The sequence below is a fragment of the Anabrus simplex genome, chromosome 4 (genome assembly GCF_040414725.1).
Source record: "Anabrus simplex isolate iqAnaSimp1 chromosome 4, ASM4041472v1, whole genome shotgun sequence".
NCBI classification, from domain to species: Eukaryota; Metazoa; Arthropoda; class Insecta; order Orthoptera; family Tettigoniidae; genus Anabrus; species Anabrus simplex.
In genome coordinates this window covers 158,924,414-158,948,857 of record NC_090268.1, presented here as the reverse complement: position 1 = coordinate 158,948,857, position 24,444 = coordinate 158,924,414, and the positions used below count along the sequence as shown (strand labels likewise).

The following is a 24,444-nucleotide window of genomic DNA, read 5'->3' as shown; positions in this document are numbered from 1 at the left end:
ATTGTGCCTTGGAGAGGCTTGATTGTAATAAGTTTGGAGAGTAGTTTCCTAGAGGATTAATTGAATGGAGCAGTGGTGCTCTTTAACATTTGTAACTTTGGAGCTTCAAGCTCACTTTGTAAATTATTGTGTTCCTGATTGTTTTAGGGTTTTCAAATCATCATTGTTACTAGAGCTGACGAGCTCACCTTTGTCTATGCAACTGTTATTTAGTGTTGTTCATGTAGATTTGAATTCAGAAAAAAAGAAAGAAATAGAATTTCAAATTTTAGAGTTTTAAATTAAGATTTGATTTTTTTCTGTCCACCCATTCATGCCCGCACCTTCTTACACCTCTGTGTTCCACGGTATCCCCGTAACAATTATTATCAGTTGATAAAGATAAATATGTTCTAATTAGGAATCTCATATTTTGAGAAATCTGCTTCAAATTTACATTATTTAAATTTCTTTTGATCAACATCTATATATTTTGTTTTAATTATCACATACTATGAGGTCTGTAAAATCCCTTCAGCATTCTTAATATGAAGTGCAGTTTGCTAAATAGTGATCTGGGATTTAGAAAATAATGGAGTAGGTGGCTGAAAGGATTGCTTTAATCATGAGGTTCTTTGTATGAAGTACTGAAGTACACAGCATTCTTATACAACGGGTGTATTTTTGTCTATTGGTAGTACATCATCTAACATCATTGACATGTTACCAATTGTATCGTTTACCTCAGATGAATTTACTTGGGGAGTAATATCCATTGAACACAAGTTTTGTTGTTTCAGACAAGTTTCAAAGTTGTTATCCACTGCACCAGGAGTCTCGGAATTCAACCCATCTTTCATAATGACATCCGCCTGAAATATTTCAGAATTGTTTACAGTGTAAGGATTCTTAAAATTCAATTCTTTTACTGCATCATCAGCCTGACTGACTTCAAGAGGCTCAATAATTTTATGCACTTCTGAAACAGTCTGTTCTGGAGTTTCAGTCATCTTTCTCACTTCTTGATGATGTTTCCTCTCTTCTTGTAGAGTTTCTTGCAAGATTCTGGGAACAAAGGTAGAATATGGTATTATGTTTGCAGCATCACTTTAAAAGTAATATTTACACATAACACATATTACAATTTGAATGTTTCCAAACATGTTTAAACAAAAATGTATGATCTCAGCTAACAGGCGAGCCATATAGGTGACCTATCAATTGCAAGTTTGTACACTGAAGGAAGTGGCACAGTTTGCGTAAGAATGTGCAACATTCTCATCAGTCTTAGATCCATCCATAACTACTAGTTCCACATCTGGAAACTTTTGAGCAAAGCTCTTAGAACATATTGCACCCTTTTACATACTTACGGTATGAGATGTGCTTTGTAGATGTTAATTTGTCTCTCTTCTATACTTACGAAATGGGTCCTCTCTTCTCAGGGTTGCAGTGCGTCTGACGTCAACTTTGTGAGTGCAAGAAGGGTCCTAACTACAGCTAAGTCTACCAAACAAAACGGACTGGTTTCCTATGTTGTGTATTATTTACTCACAAAAATAACAAATTGAATAAAGTGAAAAGGAAAGATAAAACTCTATTTGAAAAGATGAATAAATAAATTGGAGATTAAATTTTAAAAATTGTGATGTCAACATTTAAAACATTCATGTTAAGGCTTCCAGTATCCTAAATTATATGATTGGACAATAATGAATGCTATGTTACAAATTAATGGTATAGATTTAAATTAGCCGGGCTGAGTGGCTCAGACGGTTGAGGCACTGGCCTTCTGACCCCAACTTGGCAGGTTCGATTCTGGCTTAGTCCGGTGGTGTTTGAAGATGCTCAAATACGTCAGCCTCATGTCGGTTGGTTTACTGGCATGTTAAAGAACTCCTGCGTGACAAAATTCTGGCACCTTGGCGTCTCCATAAACCATAAAATGTAGTTAGTGGGATGTAAAGCAAATAACATTTATCATTTTTAGATTTATAGTAATTCTCATTTTGTTTACAATTTCCAGCATTTACTGTATAATTTTAAATTAACATTGGTCTAAATGATTGTCATTATACATGACTGTGCATTACACATGAAATGTGATAGAGTTAGTTCATAATTAGATTCCTAATTGACTTTGAAGCCAAAGTGTAATTAAACAGTAATTAATTATGGTAACTGTTACCATGGTTTAGTGGATCGGCAGAGGTGAAAGAAAGTGCCGGGGATCATTGTAAGTATCTAGGTGTTAATATAAGGAAAGATCTTCATTGGGGTAATCACATAAATGGGATTGTAAATAAAGGGTATAGATCTCTGCACATGGTTATGAGGGTGTTTAGGGGTTGTAGTAAGGATGTAAAGGAGAGTGCATATAAGTCGCTGGTAAGACCCCAACTAGAGTATGGTTCCAGTGTATGGGACCCTCACCAGGATTACCTGATTCAAGAACTGGAAAAAATCCAAAGAAAAGCAGCTCGATTTGTTCTGGGCGATTTCCGACAAAAGAGTAGCGTAATACCAATATAAATGGTCCGTTATTGGACATTATAAATTTTCCAGCCAGCTCATTCCCGGCCGCCAGCGCCCCGCCCTCGTGTGCTAGGGTGGGCTCATCAGTTGGTACCCAGCGTTACAAAAATGTTGCAATGTTTGGGTTGGGAAGAATTGAGAGAAAGAAGAAGAGCTGCTTGACTAAGTGGTATGTTCCAGGCTGTCAGCGGAGAGATGGCGTGGAATGACATTAGTAGACAAATAAGTTTGAATGGCGTTTATAAAAGTAGGAAAGATCACAATATGAAGATAAAGTTGGAATTCAAGAGGACAAACTGGGGCAAATATTCATTTATAGGAAGGGGAGTTAGGGATTGGAATAACTTACCAAGAGAGATGTTCAACAAATTTCCAATTTCTTTGAAATCATTTAGGAAAAGGCTAGGAAAACAACAAATAGGGAATCTGCCACCTGGGCGACTGCCCTAAATGCAGATCAGTATTGATTGATTGATTGATTGATTGATTGATTGATTGATTGATTGATTGATTGATTGATTGATTGACTGATTGATTGATTGATGGGTCTAACTACAAGGCTGAGATATAAATTAAAATTGCATTAAAGGTTATATTTTCGAAAAGAGCAAAACTTAACAATTTTCACATAGAATTTCAAAATTTAACGAATAACAACAAGTCAACAAATAACCGACAATCAGATACAAGACCAGGAAAGCCAAGATTTAGAGACAAGTTCACAATCTGGGCTTCAAGCCCCAATTTTTGCAATTTCTGAGTTCTCAGCTCACAACCACATATTTACCAAAGGGCAGAAATCCCCTCCATACATGGAGCACTTACTCCCAACTTTGAATATCAAGCCTCTCTGAGGCACTTTTACCACAAATAAAAGAGCTGACCCGCTCCCAATTTTCTGAGCCTATCAAAGGCCACAACAGAATTTAGCATTAATTGCCCTCAAGGCACAACTTACAAGGAAACGGGGGTATCCTGTACCCAACCTACTGGGCCTTAGCAGAAAAGAACAGGTTAAGTAAATGGCCCACAACACCAAGTAGAATGAAGGCGTGTACTTGCACTCCTACATGAAACCTTTTAAGACCTAAGAGGCACTAGGCCGATGAAACAGGGGCTATTCCCAAACTATGGAGGTGACTTGTATAAGAACATTTTAAGACAGTACAGAAAGGAAGAAAACCAGTTACAAAACGTAGTCACCTCAAACCAATATGAAGGGGAGCTCGAGAGGGTAAAGCACTCTCTATCCCCGAATTGCAGATACAGATTTTAATGAAGTTTTTTACATCAAGCGGCAAAGAAAACTTACATGTCAGAAAGAGTTTACATTGTAATGGGGATTCGTACCTTTCCCGAGGGTTAAACTGCTGAGCTAGCAAGAAATAAAGATGTTAAATGGCCATTACCTTATTGAAGAGCTGCTGCCTGATGAAAGGGGTGCTTCCCGCCTCCTGCTACATGTCCATACACTAGGTTAGAAGTTGATGAAGTGGCCCAGAGACAAGAAAATCAGCAGTTTTTATACCCTCGGGGAAGATTCAAGACCTTTCATGAATAATTAAGACACACCCACAGGCGTTTATTGGCTACAGTACACAGTTACACACAAAATCGAAGAAGAAAGACAAGATTGGTCAAAAATTAATTACAGAAATTCTGGATTGGCTAAGTTCAAAACCAGCGGAAAGAAAAAGATTTATATTGCCAACCCACAAATGAAATAACGAAATTTAGTAAAGAACAAACTTATGAATACAAAATGTCTTCAAATAAAGTTCTTCCCCTTCGCACCAGTGGGATCCGGCTGGCCATTTTTGTTCTGTACTTAACATCTCTTCAACACGTACTACATGTACGTAACACGACCTAATACGTTGAAAGTCTGTTTCGATTACAATGCAGTAGTGAAAATTCAATATTCATTGACATGCCCCACAACGGGCGACTTAAACGCACTCTACAGTGTGCTAGCAGCAGTGCCAGACCTGTAGATCAGATCCTTTCAAACAGAACAAAGATGGCCTAGGCCACCATAGCTCAATTGGTAGAGCAACCGACGCAAAATCGGGAGGTTGTGGGTTCGGATCCCACTGGTGTCCGGCTGGCCATTTTTGTTCTGTACTTAACATCTCTTCAACACATACTACATGTACGTAACACGACCTAATACGTTGATAGTTTGCTTCGATTACAATGCGGTCGTGAAAATTCAATATTCAGAATTCGTTGTTGTTTGCTCTGCCACTAACAGATGGAATAGCTGGGCCAGCCCTTTAAATAGCCCGCTCAGATGATGGTCGTGAATGTGTTAAGACATACAAAAAGAGCTAAATGTGCAAAAACTAAACGATAAAAAGGAACAGAACAGATTGAATGGTTTAGACATGTCAAGCGGATGAAATAAGAAAGACTGCCAAAGCAAACACTGCAAAGATCGATGACAGGGAAGAGAGGATGAGGAAGACCAAGATTATGATGGATGGACTCTGTTAAGAGCAGCATAGGACAATGGAACCTGGACTGGTACACAGTGTTGGATGATGAATGGTGGAGAGACAGGATGAAGTGGAGAGGAACCATATTTGGCCCCACCTGGTGTCAGCTGGAAAGGGGGGATTGATGATGATATGATAGCTTTCCAGGTGATCAATTACAATAGTAGTTAAATATTTTATATTTAAGATCCACCTTTTCAATACAAATTATATATGGTATACATTCATATTATCATTCAGGGACTAGTTTTGACCTAAATCATAGGTCATCATCAGCCATGAAGCAAATTATACAAATGTATCGAAAAAATAAACAATGTAACAACACACTGGTCTTAAAAACTGTACATACAATCAATAGAATTTTAAGGCTGGTTGAATAAAATAGTTTAAGCAATGAAAGACATAGTGTAGTGTCACGACGTACACGCAAGAGCTTGCAGCAAGCTCCCGACCATGCTCAATGACATATCCAGCTCGCACGTAAATAACACACACACAATAGTTCAAAACCCATTTAGTAGGCACTCTCTATTTATTATTCTAATTTCTACCTTCCTTTTCTTATTTCTCAGATTTTTTGTCTTTACCTGGGTGGAATACAAGTACGAAGAGGGGATTCAATACGTCATACATAGCAACTTATGCCTCAACAAGATGTCTTAGTATAAATTAGTATGTTTATCAGCAATGACATGGACTGAGAAGAGCGTAGTGCCTGTAAAACAAGTACAGAACCTAATATTCTACTGAACATAACTTTCCCCGCATATTTGTGGTCCAACAATGCACATTTGTATCTACCCTGCATAACCGTTGGACATAATGCTGGCATTGCAGCATAAGATTTGAACTTGACACAATGATTTCAGTGTCTCTATAAACTTTAAGAATTGTTTCCTATTTTTTAACATTATAGCATAATTATTTTTTTGAATATGTGGCATTCATGGGACTCCAGGAAGTTAAAGCCTTTTAACTTCAAAAAGTGTACCATATGTATATATTTAGACATTAAGCACTGCATTTTATTAGAATAGTGGCATTCTTGTTTTCTCTCAGTAATGTTTTATTCTGTACAGTAGCTATTGAATAAGCAGGTTCATCAACACCTGACGATGACCTATTTAACAGGTCGAAACCGGTACTGTTTTTTAATGTAATTTAAATTATTTGACACTTTGTATAATAGAGTATTGATTAGGTGGATAACTCTCGTCCTTCATACTTGTGTGGTCAAACTATTAATATGGACAATGAAGCTGATAGATTACAGTATGATTTATCACTATCAAAACCGATCATTACTGTCCATAAAGGTTCGACCAACCGACCGACTCGTCAGCTTGTCTCCTTTCTCCCAAGTCTTCCCAGTCCAAACTTTGCAACATTTTTGTAACGCTACTCTTTTATCGGAAATCACCCAGAACAAATCGACCGACTGACTGATCCTGATCTGCATTTAGGGCAGTCGCCCAGGTGGCAGATTCCCTATCTGTTGTTTTCCTAGCCTTTTCTTAAATGATCGCAAAGAAATTGGAAAATTATTGAACATCTCTCTTGGTAAGTTATTCCAATCCCTAACTCCCCTTCCTATGAACGAATATTTGCCCCAATTTGTCCTCTTCAGTTCCAACTTTATCTTCATATTGTGATCTTTCCTACTTTTAAAGACACCACTCAAACTTACTCGTCTACTGATGTCCTCCCACTCCATCTCTCCACTGACAGCTTGGAACATACCAATTAATCGAGCAGCTCGTCTCCTTTCTCCCAAGTCTTCCCAGCCCAAACTTTGCAATATTTTTGTAACGCTACTCTTTTATCGGAAATCACCCAGAACAAATCGAGCTGCTTTTCTTTGGATTTTTTCCAGTTCTTGAATCAAGTAATCCTGGTGAGGGTCCCATACACTGGAACCATACTGTAGTTGGGGTCTTACCAGAGACTTATACGCCCTCTCCTTTACATCCTTACTACAACCCCTAAATACCCGCATAACCATGTGCAGAGATCTGTACCCTTTATTAACAATCATATTTATGTGATTACCCCAATGAAGGTCTTTTCTTATATTAACACCTAGGTACTTACAATGATCCCCAAAAGGAACTTTCACCCCATCTACGCAGCAATTAAAACTGAGAGGACTTTTTCTATTTGTGAAACTCACAACTTGACTTTTAACCCCGTTTATCATCATACCATTGCCCACCGTCCATCTCACAACACTATCGAGGTCACCCTGCAGCCGCTCACAATCTTGTAACTTATTTATTACTCTGTACACTTCTTTACACATATCATTGATATATATAAGAAAACACAAAGGTCCAATAATACTGCCTTGAGGAATTCCCCTCTGAATTATTACAGGGTCAGATAAAGCTTCACCTACTCTAATTCTCTGAGTTCTATTTTCTAGAAATATAGCCACCCATTCAGTCACTTAGTCCAATAGCACTCATTTTTGCCAGTAGTCTTCCATGATCTACCCTATCAAATGCCTTAGATAGGTCAATTGCAATGCAGTCCATTTGGCCTCCTGAATCCAGGATATCTGCTATATCTTGCTGAAATCCTACAAGCTGAGCTTCAGAGGAATAGCCTTTCCTAAACCCAAACTGCCTTCTGTCAAACCAGTTATTAATTTCGCAAACATGTCTAATATAATCAGAAAGAATGCTGGCCATGGATACGTAAATACAGTGCGCAAGTATACTTGCACAACTGTAGGCAGGTAATGTCTTCGATGTTGTCATCTGTTATGTAAAAAAAAAAAAAAAAAAAAGGCATCACTGGTATATATGTTTGATTGACTGTACAGTTGAAGCTGTGCCGTAAAAGTACCTATGTTAACTGTAACAGGGTAAAGCAGTGAGCTAGAGAATCATAGAACTCAAATACTGATCACTATGCATTGTAGGGTTTGATAATTAATTCCTTTCCTTCCAATTTCTAATGCTTTTGTTGTGGAGAAACATCCCTACTGGAGCTTGAAAAAGCCATTATGATATGATGATACAATACTGGCATTATCATATCCCACTTATTCCAAGATGCATTACACTTTGTAAAGCCAGTTTAGTACTCCTTTCTATACTGCTTGGTTTTACAGAGCATCTTTATACTAAATTTAATTACCTTACATTTTCAGTCAAAAGCAACCCTTGCCAAATTATAAATGTAGTTCTTTGTAAAAAAAGGGGCAAATCTTTGTAATAAAGTTGAAATGTTAAGGGTCATTCTTGCAGAACTAGCATTTTCTTTTAGGAGCCATCCATGCCTTACAAGGGTTGCTTTTGATTAATTAGCCATAGCCCTTCCCAAGATGGCATGCACATCTCATATTCACAGAAAAATTACTAGGGTTGTTTCCCTATTAAAAAAAACAAAAAAAACTCTTGCTGACAGTTTTCAGAAAATTAAAATTGTTCTATCTTCAGTGGTGGTGATATATGGCCATAACTAGTCAAATTGAATGCAATGTTTTATCTAATAGAGGTCTCATTCTACACATTTCAAAATTTGTTTGAAGTTTACTTCCTTGAAATTACTTGTCTTGCTGCTCACAGTAGTGGGTTTCTTAACATCCACTGCAGATACTAATAAGTCCTACATTTCAAATGTGAGTACGTAAGGGATACTCATTAGCCTCATTAACACTTAACTGCATACGAACTAAATATGGAGTATGTGGGGACCTGTTCAAATAGAAAAGAAAAAAATCTTCTCCACAGTGTTGAATGTAGGGCTGATAGACAGACTGTACAGCATGTCACTCAGGAGTGTTTCATATATGCCTACGCAGGAGACCCAAAAAACTTCATTTTTTCTTGGCACCTCAAGCAAATGAATATGTATTACATAATTGTTCTTTATTTTATTATGCATTCAATGTATTGAAAAGGCATATTCTTAATAATAATTAGCCTCATTTCACTTTATAGTCATATGAATAAAGTTTTGATGAAGGCACTCCAGCTCTGATATATCATTTGTTTTGTTTTGTGTAAGTATTGGATTGCCCTTTGAACATGGGCCTTTCTCACTTGAAATATTTAGAGGAAAATTTACTCTGAGAATGGATGACACATGCAATATAAAGGTAATTAGTCATCTAGTATATTCCTAGTGTATCATTTAGCAGAACTTACCCACAGAACTACAGCCTATAGCCGAATGCTTCAAAGACATGTTACTCACTCTAACTGATGCTGAAGACTTGCGTTGTCTCCTTCCAGATGAATAGCACGCTCACGTTCTTTCTCCAGTTCTTCAGAGAGCTCAAGGGCCTTTTGACTTGCTGCCGCTTCATGACTCTGAGATTGAGAAACAGTTTTAAGGGCTTCTGCTAGGGCTGCATTCAGTTTGTTACTTCCCTCGTACTCAGCTTCCAGACGTGCCTTCATTTCAGTAACTGTAGCCTAAAGCAATAACAATTATTGAAATATGTGAATGAATTTGCACATTACAATATTTCTAACTAGAAAGCAATCTAATACAGTAAATGGGAAAGTTAACAGATAAATCACTGGCTTTATTAGTTTCATGGAAATAAAGCATTGTATCCAGCCAGCATTCTGATTATATTGACATATTTGCAAAATTACTAACTGGTTTGATAGAAGGCAGTTCAGGTTTAGGAAAGGTTATTCCAGTGAGACTCAATTTGTAGGTCTACTTACGATGAATTTTCCAGAAACAAATATTATTACATTATCAAAATGACATACTGTAAATTATGTATTCTGGACCTTTATGGTCACCCTCACTGCAGGACGATGATTTAAAAAGAAAACATCGAGGCATGTTTTTTAAGTAAGGGCCGTTAGAAAATAACTACACAACAAAAGACGATTTTCAAACACCACATTTATTTTCAGATTCTACATACTTTACTCTATTTTTCAACATTGCCACCAAATTTGTTTAAACACTTATCATACCTCACAACTAAGTTTTGAATATCCTCTTCATAGACACTTGCTGCCTGCTCCAATAACCAAGAGTTCTTGATCATGTGCTGGGAGAGAGTCTGTTTGGCTTTCACTTTTATAGGCGAATGTGTGTGTCTCCATAAAAGATTTGAGCATTCAATGACGTTTTTGACTCGTTATGCTGAAGAAGGCCACGACATGTTGGGTCAAATCCTAACGGGAGATGAAACATGGGTATCGCATATCACATCCAAATCGAAGCAACAGAGCATGGAATGGAGACACACACATTCGCCTGTAAAGGTGAAGGCCAAACAGACTCTGTCCCAGCGCATGATCAAGATTAAGAACTCTTGGTTATTGGAGCAGGCGGTAAATGTCTATGAAGAGGATATTCCAAACTCAGCTGTAAGGTATGATAAGTGTTTTAAAAAAGTTGGTGGCTATGTTGAAAAATAGAGTAACGTATGTAGAATCTGCAAATAAATGTTGTGTATGAAAATCATCTTTCGTTGTGTAGTTATTTTCAAACGGCCCTTACTTAAAAAACACACCTCATACAACACATATTTTAGATTCAGGAGGTCAAATTGACTGCATTGCTGTTGACCTATCCAAGGATTTTGATAGGGTAGATCATTGGAGACTACTGACAAAAACAAGGGCTATAGGACTAGACAAAAGAGTGATTGAATGGGTGGATAACATTTCTAGAAAACAGATCTCAAAGAATTAGAGTAGGTGAAGCATTACCTGATCCTGTAATGTTAATGATAAAGGTGGTATTATTGGACCTTTATGTTTTCTTATACAATATAAATGATATGAGTAAAGACGAGGCTTTTTGCACATGATGTTATCCTGTATAGAGTAGGTTATAAATAAGATACAACTACATAAAGACCTCGAGAGTGTTCTGAGATGGACAGCAGATATTAATATGTAAAGCTAAACCATCTACATACAGCGATGGAAGGACTGGTGGGTCATCGGTGGCAAGTTGATGGCGACTGCGAACAGTGTGACACTCACTACAGACCCCTGTAGTACTCCATTTTCCTGAACGTAATATTCAGGAAACATCCTCAGAGTCTTAATTTCAGTGTTGATGGAGCGGGGATCACAGGAAGGTGTTGATATAAGGAAAGATTTTTATTGGGTTAATCACATAAATGGGATTGTAAATAAAGGTTAAGGATCTATTCATGTCATTATGAGTATTTTTAGAGGTTGTAGTAAGGATGTGAAGGAGAGGGTATGAGAACTGGAAAAGATCCAAAGGAAAGCAGCATGATCTGTTGTGTGTGATTACAAAAAAACAATGTAGTGTTACAAAAAATGTTGCAAGATTTAGGCTGGGAAGACTTGGGAGTAAGGAGACTCCAGATACTGGTGAACAAAGTTCTGGAAATACCTCTAATGGACACAGGCATATGAGTTCATCTTGTATCCATGGAGTAGATCTAGCCATATATCCGGCCATGAAACTGGTCATGGAGGTACCTCGCTAGGGATCCACAAAAGACAACCACCGACAGTAACATCCAACTCACGACACAAGCTATCAATTCAAATTACAACCGATTGTATCCTATTTGGCTGGTTTCGGTACCTCTGGTGGTATGGGGTACTAAATAGGCCTTAATAGCTTGGATGTTGTGGCATTTAATGAATTTTGGCAGCTTTCATGAGGAGTATCTGCCGCTGCCTTATTCGTAAAGGTGGAACTCCCAGTTCAGTGAGCAGGTTGGGAATCGGGCTAGTACGGAAAGCTCTGGTTGCCAGCCTAACTGCACTAACTACGGTGAATACTGTCTGAAAGGTTCAGCATAAATCTTGATGTTGAATCATAAGCTGCATTACCACTGACAGATGTAGGGCTGCTGCTTATCAAAATGGAAGCCCAGGAACCTGCAGGTGTCTACCACTAGTAAGACACCATTTTGCAAGTGGAGCTTTGTTTCAGGTTGCACAAGTGGACATTGAAAGAAGTGTACAACTCAGGTTCTTGTCGCTGAAATCTAAAAAACATTTTGCAGGACCCATTTTCTGACTCAGTTAATAGCTTGCTGTAGCTGTCTCTCAGCAACCACCATCCTTCCGGAGCTGATATGTAAAGCTAAACCATATACATACAGTGATGGAAGGACTGGTGGGCCATCGGTGGTAAGTTGATGGCGACTGCAAACAGTGTGACACTCACTACAGACGCCTGTGGTACTCCATTCTCCTGAACGTAACGTTGAGGAAAAGAATTCCCTACTCAGACTTGAAAGAGATGGAGGGACATGAAGTTCTCAGTGAACATTGGTAAATTATCCCAAATCCCACCAATGTAGAGTGGAGATAATCCCTTATTGCAAGGTAGTGTCGTAAGCTTTCTGGTGCTGGTGCTGGTGGTGGTTGGTGGTGGTGGTGGTTGGTGGTGGTGGTGGTTGGTGGTGGTGGTGGTGGTGGTTTTAAGAGGAAGTACAACTGGGCAACCATCCTCTATTAAAATGGAAAGGGCTTGACACTTCAAAAAATGAAGGTATCAGCCAAAGACAAGGGCCATGAAGGCCATGAAAATGAAAGACTCCCTAGGATCCACAACCCTAATACCGTGGGTGTCAGAAAGGAACAAGAAGTGACCGAGGGTTGCTGGGTAGGAAAGATGAAAGTGAGGAGTCTAGCACAAGTAAGTGGGAACAATGTTAGGACTCATTTAAGGGCTGCATGATTGCCCCATGTATGCATTCGACTGCCCCCACCGACAGGGTGATGTGGTGGCCCACAAGGTAGAAGAAAAGAGCCAAGCCCCATCAGGATGCAGTTAATTAGAAAGAACAAACTATCATCGGATGTTTGGCAATTATTGTTTTTTTAAGGGGCAAGATAATTATATTATTAACCCTTCATAACATTAATTAAAGGAGCCCGCCTGGTGACCATGATCATTAAGGCGCTGAAGTCTAAAATGATCTGACACTGAGGTTGGCCAGTTCGAGTCCCGTTGGTCGAAAAAATTTTCACCGCCAGAATGTTGGCCGGCAGGGTAGGGGAGGTGGTGGTATACAATTTCTAATCACTAGATTGAGTGCTAAAACCCTGGGTTAAATTCCAAACCACTCCACAGTGCTCATATGGAGTGAGGGCATATTATGCTGTTGATGGTGATTCGTCCGTCGGATGGGGACGTTAAGCCTTGAGAAGACCCCTTGGTGCTATTCGACAGGAGTAGGCTATGTGCTGGCACCGGGTTTCGCCCTCTCCCTACTATCATATATCACATCATTCATTTCATCTCATTAACTCCTCTGATGAGGTTGACGACAGGAAGGGCATCCGGTCATAAAAACCTGCCACAACAGATTCATCTCACTTCATACCCGAGCCCGTAGGGAAACGGGACAAGGGTTGGACAAACATAACATTAATTAAAGGACGAATAGGAAGATGAGGTATAAAGTACAAACTTTCAGGTTGTCTAGGTGCAAACCAAACCATACGGACAAGAATTTTTATTTTTAGAAATACATTTGAACCATGGTCATTTTGGCGGGAAGTAAATGACAATACAATTATCAGATAGAGATATGAAAGGTAACTGAACTTGTGATATCAAACATGTTAAAAATTCACGTGTTTATAAAATTATTTTATGGTATATACATGTGAAAAGGTGTTTAAAATCATTCTTAATAATGTGTATATTTTAAAAATTAGGAATTAGGACAGTTTTGAAATAGCTAAAGGTCTTTGCTCTGATAATGCTAGTGCTGTGTTGCTTTTGTGACTGATAATATGCAGTCTACTAGTGGTGATATGAATAACTAGTATGTACTCGCGACTTCATCCGCGTTTATTGTCTAGCCCTTATATGCTTTTAAACCATTTATTTAAAAGCAAAGTAAAAAAAATTATTAACTCACACAGTTATTTGCTTAAATTGTATGAAATATGGTATGGTACAAATAATACTAAAACAATATAAAATACCATAAAAGCAAATTAATTTTTTTCCTATAGAGCTTCCAGTTAAACTCTATTGTCCTTCCATTTGGAACTAAGATATATAGTATGCTTGCCTTTCCAACTCGTGAACAACTCACGTACAGATGATCATGGGAGAAACACCGTTTCCGAAGATCGAGTCCTACAGTTTTAAGCAACTGTCCACAGATTGAACAAAAATGACATTCTATGCCACAGACTTAGAAATAGCACTTTGACCTATATATGTATTACTATTTCTTGTTTATTATTGTCTATTTCTTGTGCTACATGTTTCCTCTAAATAAAATGCAATTTTAGTTGAAAGAAAATACAGCTCACATTTTATTGCTGGTGTAGCAAAATTTTCATATTCCCTAACATTTTAAGGTAATGAAATTAATATTGAGTATTTATTATTTATTTAGCGTTTGCGTATTTAGCATATTTGCGTATTTGCGTTTAGTGTATTTACATGATTTACAGTTTGACTTTCAAGTTGTTAATAAAGTCTATTACAGCTGGACCTGCTTCCACAACATTACTTAAGTTGCCACTATAGGAATGCGTCGGGCAGTCATTCACTATGTGCCAGTCCCCACTTGTAGAGAAGATCTGCACATCTGCCATGGTTTGTTCTTATCCTGTTCAGTGTTGACCACGTTTTCCGGGGTAGGTGAAAGCCACTTGGTGGTGTTGTGGTGCTTGTGATGTCTTGCAGCTGACATGGAATGTTTTTTACCAATTCTTCCTTCCAGATTTGCAAGAGGTTGAAATTATTGTTTACCAGGTGTCTCACTGTCCAGATGGAGGGGTTCCGCAAACGTAAACGTCTGGCTTCAGCAGCAATGATGTCCTGGTGTATTGATAGCTGGTCATTTGCATTTATCTTCTTATACTCCCGGAGTAAGGCGTGTTTGCGTTTGAGTTCCGCTGGTGGAATGTGACTCAGTGCTGGTAACCAGAATGTAGTGTTGATTTTACTATGCCAGATATAATTCTCATTGCCTGATTCAATTGGGCATCAACAAGTTTGGTAGCTGCCATTGAGCCACACTGGAGAACAGTATTCAGCTGTTGAGTGGACCAAACTGAGGGCGGTGGTGCTTAAAGTGTCGGCTGACGATCCCCAATGTAGTGCCACACAGTTTCTGAAGTATGTTGTTTCTAGACTTCAGTTTTTCAGCCGTTTTCAACTATTTAAAGATAAAGGTAATATAAATAGAGGTAATATAAATAAAGGTAATATAAATTTACTCATTTGGGACAAATATTTCAGGTTCCCTATGGGAATCAACGTCTATATCATCAATTTAAGACAAGAGGTATACAACTAAATGAGACCATAGCACTAGTTGTAAACAGAGGATTGTGGCAATGTTTAGTAAATTCAAAGAGGCTTGCAGACTGAATGCTGAAAGGCATAACAGTCTATAATGATAATGTATGTATGTATGTATGTATGTATGTATGTATGTATGTATTGAACCCTTTAGGTCCTTATTGAGGGATACCTACCTTCCTTACCTATCAGCAAAGTTCATGAGATCTGTCTCTTGGGTCGTTTCGGGTTCTTCGTCACTTGCTGAGGTAAAGGTAGGGTTCATTAATTCTAATCTATCTACTGGAATGAAAGGTCTATTTATGAGATTCCTATTTATTCAGGGAAATGAAGTAATTTACTATGTCAACGATGTCATAGTCAATTGTGTCCACTGGACACCACAATCATTTTTACATAAATGTCAGAACACTGGTGTGAGACTTTAACATAACTGCCTGATGGGCAATCTTACTAGAAACCATTATCTCAATTATTAATCATTTAAGAAAGGAAAGTCTGGAAATCCTTAAATTCGGCTTCCATGTGAGACCACATGTACCATCATAGTGATTCGTTATGGTCCAGCCCTCGTAACACGAACTCTGGACTCTGAGTATAATTAAGGCCGTCCAATCGGTGTGTGCCACACAGTGGTTCTACGGCATGGACCCTTAATTGAATCGATGTGACCTGCGTCTATGTCATGGACCGACATCTAATCTTCTAAGTTACTTTAAAGTCATTGTGGATGATGACCGCAAGGAAATGATGCTACAATGGCATATGGCCCTAATCTAAGTCACTGAGGTTGATGACCCCCTGACCATCCAAGTTTCTAGGCTGAAGGCTAAACACAATTAAGTTACATCGGTTGATGACCAAAGTTCCACTTTACTATCCCCAGCACATTCACTGCTCAATCAATCAAAGTTCAATAATTACAACAACAACAATGCTCACAAACTTTGTGGCAGAAAAATCCATTTCCTTCGGATATGTCCCCTTTATCTTTACTTTATTTTTTAATATTCCCCAGACAACAAATTAAAATTTCCAGAATGCATCTCCAAGTTATTCGCTTGATTAAAGTTATTTCAAAATGCGGTTTCACTGAATTTAATAATTTAATAAATTTAAATGATTTAACGAAATATTAACAAACAACAAATTTCATCTCCGCGGACTCTGGTTTCTTCACAACTTTCTACGCAGCTGTGATGTGAATTCAATATTGCGATGTTTATCTGGCTGGAAAAGAATTTGTTACATCATTCATGTCCAGCTATATATCTCATCTCGTGATATCATGCTTAAAAATCTAATCTAGTCCTAACCGTTATTAACACTTGGATATCCTAATAATCTACGTACAAACCAAACAACTCGCCATATAATTACGATGTCATATCTCGTCATTACCATTATGAATTTTGCACACCCCTCACAGACAAATCGATCATCACGACCATCGCTCTATATTTTGGACAACCCTGAAATTGGGTTACTCTGTTCCTTATACTCAAAGTTCATGGTTTCAAATGTTCATTACGTCCCCAATTACAGTATTTCACAATACTTAGATCAATACCGGCTATGAAATTTCAACTAAATCCAGCATTTAACGTTTTCCTGGCCGAGAATACAGTACAATCTCGACTCCACTCCTATTCCCGTTATTATCCCCGCTGTCCGCTTAGGTCTCTCACCCCATGCTCGCTTGGCAGTTACATAAACCACCCGGTTCGTTCTACCTGACTGACTTCTCAAAATGCTCCCTTTAAACTCTGCCGACATGATTAAACAAATACGATATTCTAACCATCAAAATGCACAGATATGCTTCAAGATGCCCACACTAATTATACGCTATGGATTTCTATGAATTTCTTTCCATTCTCAACATTATAAATATTCCTCGGGCTATCATATCCCGGCTTCAATGACAGGACTCTAACCTGATTCGCACATCTCATCTCAACTCATATAAAACACTCCTCGGGCTTCAGTGTCCCGGCTTCAATGACAGGTCCAACCTGATTCACAAAACTAACCTCTGTTTCCCAGCTCCACAATTATCATCGACAAAGAACTGGAATAAAATCCTCACTAGAAATACCGACGTATAATATCGCACAATGCATTAATCATGAATAACTTCGCATAAATGATATCGTATTTAATAACTTGATTTTTACGAGAAATGACTGAAACATTCTACTAGATCTTTTATTTGCCAGTCAGACACAGTTTAAAATGGGCATTAAAAAAGAACGTTTCTCTCCGTGACCAAATTCATCCCCTAGGTTCTCACCCGACAGCGCGCTTCCACTCGATTGAAAATGAGTAACCATGGATTATTATTTTTAACGTCAAATTGCAGACAGAAGAATTTTACATCGAATGAACATCTTACTTCGACATCACAAAATACAGGCAATACACTCACACGGATGACGATCTACATTGGACGTGATATCACTTCGGAATCCTATTCAATAACTTTTTACAACATTATACGGCCCTCGCAAAACTTCAAAATTTTTATCCAAGTGGAAAATAAAACAAATGACTCTTTTAGTCGTACTCTCACATTTACCAAAACTTAGTAGGGCGACCACTGCGTCGTATATCCCCATGCAAATACACTTTTAGAAATCACGAGATGAGATATAAGAGGTAGTAAGATGGAAAGTCACATTACCTTATGTAGTCACACCATTGTTCGTCATAGGGCTCACCTGCGACCCTGGCATTTTATTTAGCCATTTTTACATTCATGGCTGTACATATCATTGTGTTTCTTCAGGTTTCCTGGAATAAAGCATAAAAAAAAGAAAATACCCTTCACTTGTTTGCTGGGCGCACACGATGGATTTCAATTATTCCCGCACACGAATTACTCAATCACATTAGAATATTTCAGTACTTTGACCGTCCTATCTGATACACTTATTTCTCTCAAGAAAACTATCTCCCCACGGAGTCAAGACTTAGCCACACTGGCTAAAATCTGCAGTCGAACTCAGTCTACTTTCGTTGATTTGATTTCGCGGAGCAACTCAACAATTTCGTCCGCTTTGTATCACAAATGCCGGAGAAGGAAGCTTCGTCATGGCGTCCCTTCATATTTATAGCAGTTACCCCCTCTCTTCGGATCTCTCCCTTTGCCGCCAAGAAAAATTTTATAAATTTTCTGACTTACCTAAACTGTAATTTCAAGAGTTTTGAAAGTGACTACATGCTTGCTACATTTCTGGCGGTAGTGTTCATGGACATTTAAAAATTTTACGGGTTCGATTTGTGAGATGATTGACCTCCTTTGATAGGCACTATATTTTTTTGACTTGGCGTGGTCACGCCGTGTACACGCGCTTTGAAATAGTTCATAAAAATTACTTGAGATTCTTCCGCCGTCGACACGTGTGGTTGACGTCACGTACCCCAGAGCGTGGGACCGAAGGTAATCACCCCTTCGTCACGTGTCAAATCCATGCTATCAAGAATCCAACTTTAAGTTTAATTGTCATATTATGCATAATGTTCTTAGGGCACAAAGGTCATGGGTTCATATTTCCCCCAAGACACGAATTCCTTTCGCACAGTGACAAGGAATTTCCTTTAAAATACTCCAGATGGCGAAATTTCTAATTTTGACGTCTGATGAAACATGACCTTTGAACATAAATTCCTTTCTTCTCTCTTATGTAGTTGTTCATCTTCTGGTGTACGGATACTGGTTGATGCCTTCAGCTTCCTGGTATTTTCGGTTACTCGGGGAGTTCGGGGTTGCGGAGTAGATATCCAGTGAATTGTAGTTGACTTATTGGAAGTTAGGTGGTTTGTCCTTCCAACCTCTCGACGAACTTGCATTCACATCAAAATGCGAAGTTTCTGGGTTCAAATCCCTGTCCTCATTACTATCGTTGTCACTGACTTTCTTCATTTTTGCAGGTTTACCGTTCTTCTTCTTCATCATTCTCCTCATCTTCTTCATTTTAGCAGCTGGCTGACCCATCTTCTTCATCATCCTCATCTTCATTTTAGCAGCAGGCTTACACTTCTTCGCATTTGCTTTAGCCTTTCTTGACGGACTATAATCGTCATCGCTGGCATCCTCGTCTGAACGTTCATCACTTCTACGTTTCTTAGGCCTCTTCTTCTTATTGGCACCAAATCGTTTAGGTTTTGCTTTTTCCTCTTCAGACCCATGCCATAGATCAGAACATCTGGATTCGTAATTATTCCACCTTCTATCGGCTTCATTTCCACAACGGCGTCTGCGTCTTTGGTAAGAATTTTCCTGACATCGACCCTGGTTCCTCCTACATGGATCACGGCGTCTATTCCACTTTCCGTACAGGTAGCTAGGTTGTTCCACGTTCTTACTATTCTGGTTTAGTATGGTTTCAAACCCTGGCCCATTATTCTCTTGTATGTCTGCCTGCGAAACATCCCTTTCCGGTCTACTCTCTTGGATATGAATTACGACATCCACTTGGTTTTCCACATGCGTAACTACTTGTGGCGCTGATTTAGGAGACTCCATGTTAGTAAAATATTCAAGTAGACGGGCGAATATAACCTCCACTGTTTCTAACTTCTTGTTCGAGTTTTTCGCATCCGCCTTTATATTTTCACTTGGTTCCTTCAAGTCTGCCTGTACTTCCTCAATACTCCTAGGCGTTTCTTCCTGAGTCGTACCTAAATTTCTTATATCCTCTTCTACCTCTGTCTTCAGATTGGCCCTAGGCTCAGCTTGATCTGACATCAACTGCTTATGTAGATCTCTACATCCGTTGACGTGCCTATCGAGGTCTCCTCTAATTATGTCCTGATTTTCACTAAGAACACGATGTAGCTCGCGAGTTTCTATAAACTGCTGATTTATTTCGTGTTTAAAGTCACCAATGTCCTTCCTAATATCAACGCTGGCTTCCTTACAACTATCCTGAGTGTCCTGCACTTTAATGTCAACATTTTGAACAACTTCCTTCATACCTTTTAATTCTACATCTGCACTATCTAATTTATTGTCCATGGTTCCTACGACTTCCTTCATACCTTTTAACTCATTGTTAATAGATTTTACACTCTCACTTAAGTCCTTCCTATCGGCATCCATTCTCTCCATAAAGTCCTTCTTATTATTTTCCATCCTCTCCATTAAGTCCTTGATCATTTGGGCCACCTGCCCTTGGGCCAATTCTCCCTCCTGCATAAACATACTGTATTTAACAGAAAAGATAGGTCATCGGTGAGCCCGAGACTTCAACGGCGTATAACAAGACTACAACGATAAACATCACAACATCCTCCTATCTGCACATCACACTGTTAATGCAATATTCTCTAAAATTTTATTTAATGAAATGTGAAATTCAATGTTCACTCGATCAAAGTGATCAGCCAAAACACTCAAACCAGTATTCAAAAATTTGGGAAATTACTCTAACACACTTAAATTATACCTTTCATTCAGCAGATAAATTATTCTCATAGTGGTATCTCCTAGCCTTACTCATCGGGCGTTTATCTATTTCTTCGAGTTCACTATCAACTCTGGCGCACGATTTTATCATCCATAATGTGGCATAGCCTCAACATTATTTCTCTTTTCCTCTAGTACACGATTTTTTAAAAATATCCTTATCGTTATCGTGACTTAGGTTCCCTCATCGTTATCGTGACTTATGCCCCATCGTTAAGTGACTGATGCCACCACGTTGGAAGCCATTTTAATGGTCGACCAACGTATAACAATCCTACAATTGGTCATCGTTTCACTGATGTCACCCAATTTAACTTGTAGTTCTTCTCTCGATGTACTTAGGCCCTGTCTTAAGTGACTGAAGCCACCACGTTGGGCAACATTTTACTTAACCCTTTAGGTCCTTATTGAGGGATACCTACCTTCCTTACCTATCAGCAAAGTTCATGAGATCTGTCTCTTGGGTCGTTTCGGGTTCTTCGTCACTTGCTGAGGTAAAGGTAGGGTTCATTAATTCTAATCTATCTACTGGAATGAAAGGTCTATTTATGAGATTCCTATTTATTCAGGGAAATGAAGTAATTTACTATGTCAACGATGTCATAGTCAATTGTGTCCACTGGACACCACAATCATTTTTACATAAATGTCAGAACACTGGTGTGAGACTTTAACGTAACTGCCTGATGGGCAATCTTACTAGAAACCATTATCTCAATTATTAATCATTTAAGAAAGGAAAGTCTGGAAATCCTTAAATTCGGCTTCCATGTGAGACCACATGTACCATCATAGTGATTCGTTATGGTCCAGCCCTCGTAACACGAACTCTGGACTCTGAGTATAATTAAGGCCGTCCAATCGGTGTGTGCCACACAGTGGTTCTACGGCATGGACCCTTAATTGAATCGATGTGACCTGCGTCTATGTCATGGACCGACATCTAATCTTCTAAGTTACTTTAAAGTCATTGTGGATGATGACCGCAAGGAAATGATGCTACAATGGCATATGGCCCTAATCTAAGTCACTGAGGTTGATGACCCCCTGACCATCCAAGTTTCTAGGCTGAAGGCTAAACACAATTAAGTTACATCGGTTGATGACCAAAGTTCCACTTTACTATCCCCAGCACATTCACTGCTCAATCAATCAAAGTTCAATAATTACAACAACAACAATGCTCACAAACTTTGTGGCAGAAAAATCCATTTCCTTCGGATATGTCCCCTTTATCTTTACTTTAATTTTTAATATTCCCCAGACAACAAATTAAAATTTCCAGAATGCATCTCCAAGTTATTCGCTTGATTAAAGTTATTTCAAAATGCGGTTTCACTGAATTTAATAATTTAATAAATTTAAATGATTTAACGAAATATTAACAAACAACAAATTTCATCTCCGCGGACTCTGGTTTCTTCACAACTTTCTACGCAGCTGTGATGTGAATTCAATATTGCGATGTTTATCTGGCTGGAAAAGAATTTGTTACATCATTCATGTCCAGCTATATATCTCATCTCGTGATATCATGCTTAAAAATCTAATCTAGTCCTAACCGTTATTAACACTTGGATATCCTAATAATCTACGTACAAACCAAACAACTCGCCATATAATTACGATGTCATATCTCGTCATTACCATTATGAATTTTGCACACCCCTCACAGACAAATCGATCATCACGACCATCGCTCTATATTTTGGACAACCCTGAAATTGGGTTACTCTGTTCCTTATACTCAAAGTTCATGGTTTCAAATGTTCATTACGTCCCCAATTACAGTATTTCACAATACTTAGATCAATACCGGCTATGAAATTTCAACTAAATCCAGCATTTAACGTTTTCCTGGCCGAGAATACAGTACAATCTCGACTCCACTCCTATTCCCGTTATTATCCCCGCTGTCCGCTTAGGTCTCTCACCCCATGCTCGCTTGGCAGTTACATAAACCACCCGGTTCGTTCTACCTGACTGACTTCTCAAAATGCTCCCTTTAAACTCTGCCGACATGATTAAACAAATACGATATTCTAACCATCAAAATGCACAGATATGCTTCAAGATGCCCACACTAATTATACGCTATGGATTTCTATGAATTTCTTTCCATTCTCAACATTATAAATATTCCTCGGGCTATCATATCCCGGCTTCAATGACAGGACTCTAACCTGATTCGCACATCTCATCTCAACTCATATAAAACACTCCTCGGGCTTCAGTGTCCCGGCTTCAATGACAGGTCCAACCTGATTCACAAAACTAACCTCTGTTTCCCAGCTCCACAATTATCATCGACAAAGAACTGGAATAAAATCCTCACTAGAAATACCGACGTATAATATCGCACAATGCATTAATCATGAATAACTTCGCATAAATGATATCGTATTTAATAACTTGATTTTTACGAGAAATGACTGAAACATTCTACTAGATCTTTTATTTGTCAGTCAGACACAGTTTAAAATGGGCATTAAAAAAGAACGTTTCTCTCCGTGACCAAATTCATCCCCTAGGTTCTCACCCGACAGCGCGCTTCCACTCGATTGAAAATGAGTAACCATGGATTATTATTTTTAACGTCAAATTGCAGACAGAAGAATTTTACATCGAATGAACATCTTACTTCGACATCACAAAATACAGGCAATACACTCACACGGATGACGATCTACATTGGACGTGATATCACTTCGGAATCCTATTCAATAACTTTTTACAACATTATACGGCCCTCGCAAAACTTCAAAATTTTTATCCAAGTGGAAAATAAAACAAATGACTCTTTTAGTCGTACTCTCACATTTACCAAAACTTAGTAGGGCGACCACTGCGTCGTATATCCCCATGCAAATACACTTTTAGAAATCACGAGATGAGATATAAGAGGTAGTAAGATGGAAAGTCACATTACCTTATGTAGTCACACCATTGTTCGTCATAGGGCTCACCTGCGACCCTGGCATTTTATTTAGCCATTTTTACATTCATGGCTGTACATATCATTGTGTTTCTTCAGGTTTCCTGGAATAAAGCATAAAAAAAGAAAATACCCTTCACTTGTTTGCTGGGCGCACACGATGGATTTCAATTATTCCCGCACACGAATTACTCAATCACATTAGAATATTTCAGTACTTTGACCGTCCTATCTGATACACTTATTTCTCTCAAGAAAACTATCTCCCCACGGAGTCAAGACTTAGCCACACTGGCTAAAATCTGCAGTCGAACTCAGTCTACTTTCGTTGATTTGATTTCGCGGAGCAACTCAACAATTTCGTCCGCTTTGTATCACAAATGCCGGAGAAGGAAGCTTCGTCATGGCGTCCCTTCATATTTATAGCAGTTACCCCCTCTCTTCGGATCTCTCCCTTTGCCGCCAAGAAAAATTTTATAAATTTTCTGACTTACCTAAACTGTAATTTCAAGAGTTTTGAAAGTGACTACATGCTTGCTACATTTCTGGCGGTAGTGTTCATGGACATTTAAAAATTTTACGGGTTCGATTTGTGAGATGATTGACCTCCTTTGATAGGCACTATATTTTTTTGACTTGGCGTGGTCACGCCGTGTACACGCGCTTTGAAATAGTTCATAAAAATTACTTGAGATTCTTCCGCCGTCGACACGTGTGGTTGACGTCACGTACCCCAGAGCGTGGGACCGAAGGTAATCACCCCTTCGTCACGT

The 24,444-nt window shown here is 38.6% G+C and overlaps 1 protein-coding gene and 1 non-coding gene across 2 annotated transcripts in view; one reads left to right on the top strand and one right to left on the bottom strand.

Annotated features, from left to right (window-relative positions):
• Nucleotides 1-644: 644 nt before the first annotated feature.
• LOC136872205 (paramyosin) overlaps nucleotides 645-24,444 on the bottom strand; it is a 294,381-nt gene continuing 270,581 nt past the window's right edge. The window contains exons 7-8 of the mRNA XM_067146038.2: nucleotides 9,219-9,439; nucleotides 645-1,044 (exon numbers count right to left, since the gene is read on the bottom strand). Of these exons, the coding sequence (XP_067002139.2) occupies nucleotides 645-1,044; nucleotides 9,219-9,439 (621 nt within the window). The remainder of the gene's footprint in view (nucleotides 1,045-9,218; nucleotides 9,440-24,444) is intronic.
• On the top strand, nucleotides 4,544-4,620 carry TRNAL-CAA (transfer RNA leucine (anticodon CAA)). Its single transcript has one exon. It is a non-coding gene; the product is annotated as a tRNA-Leu (tRNA).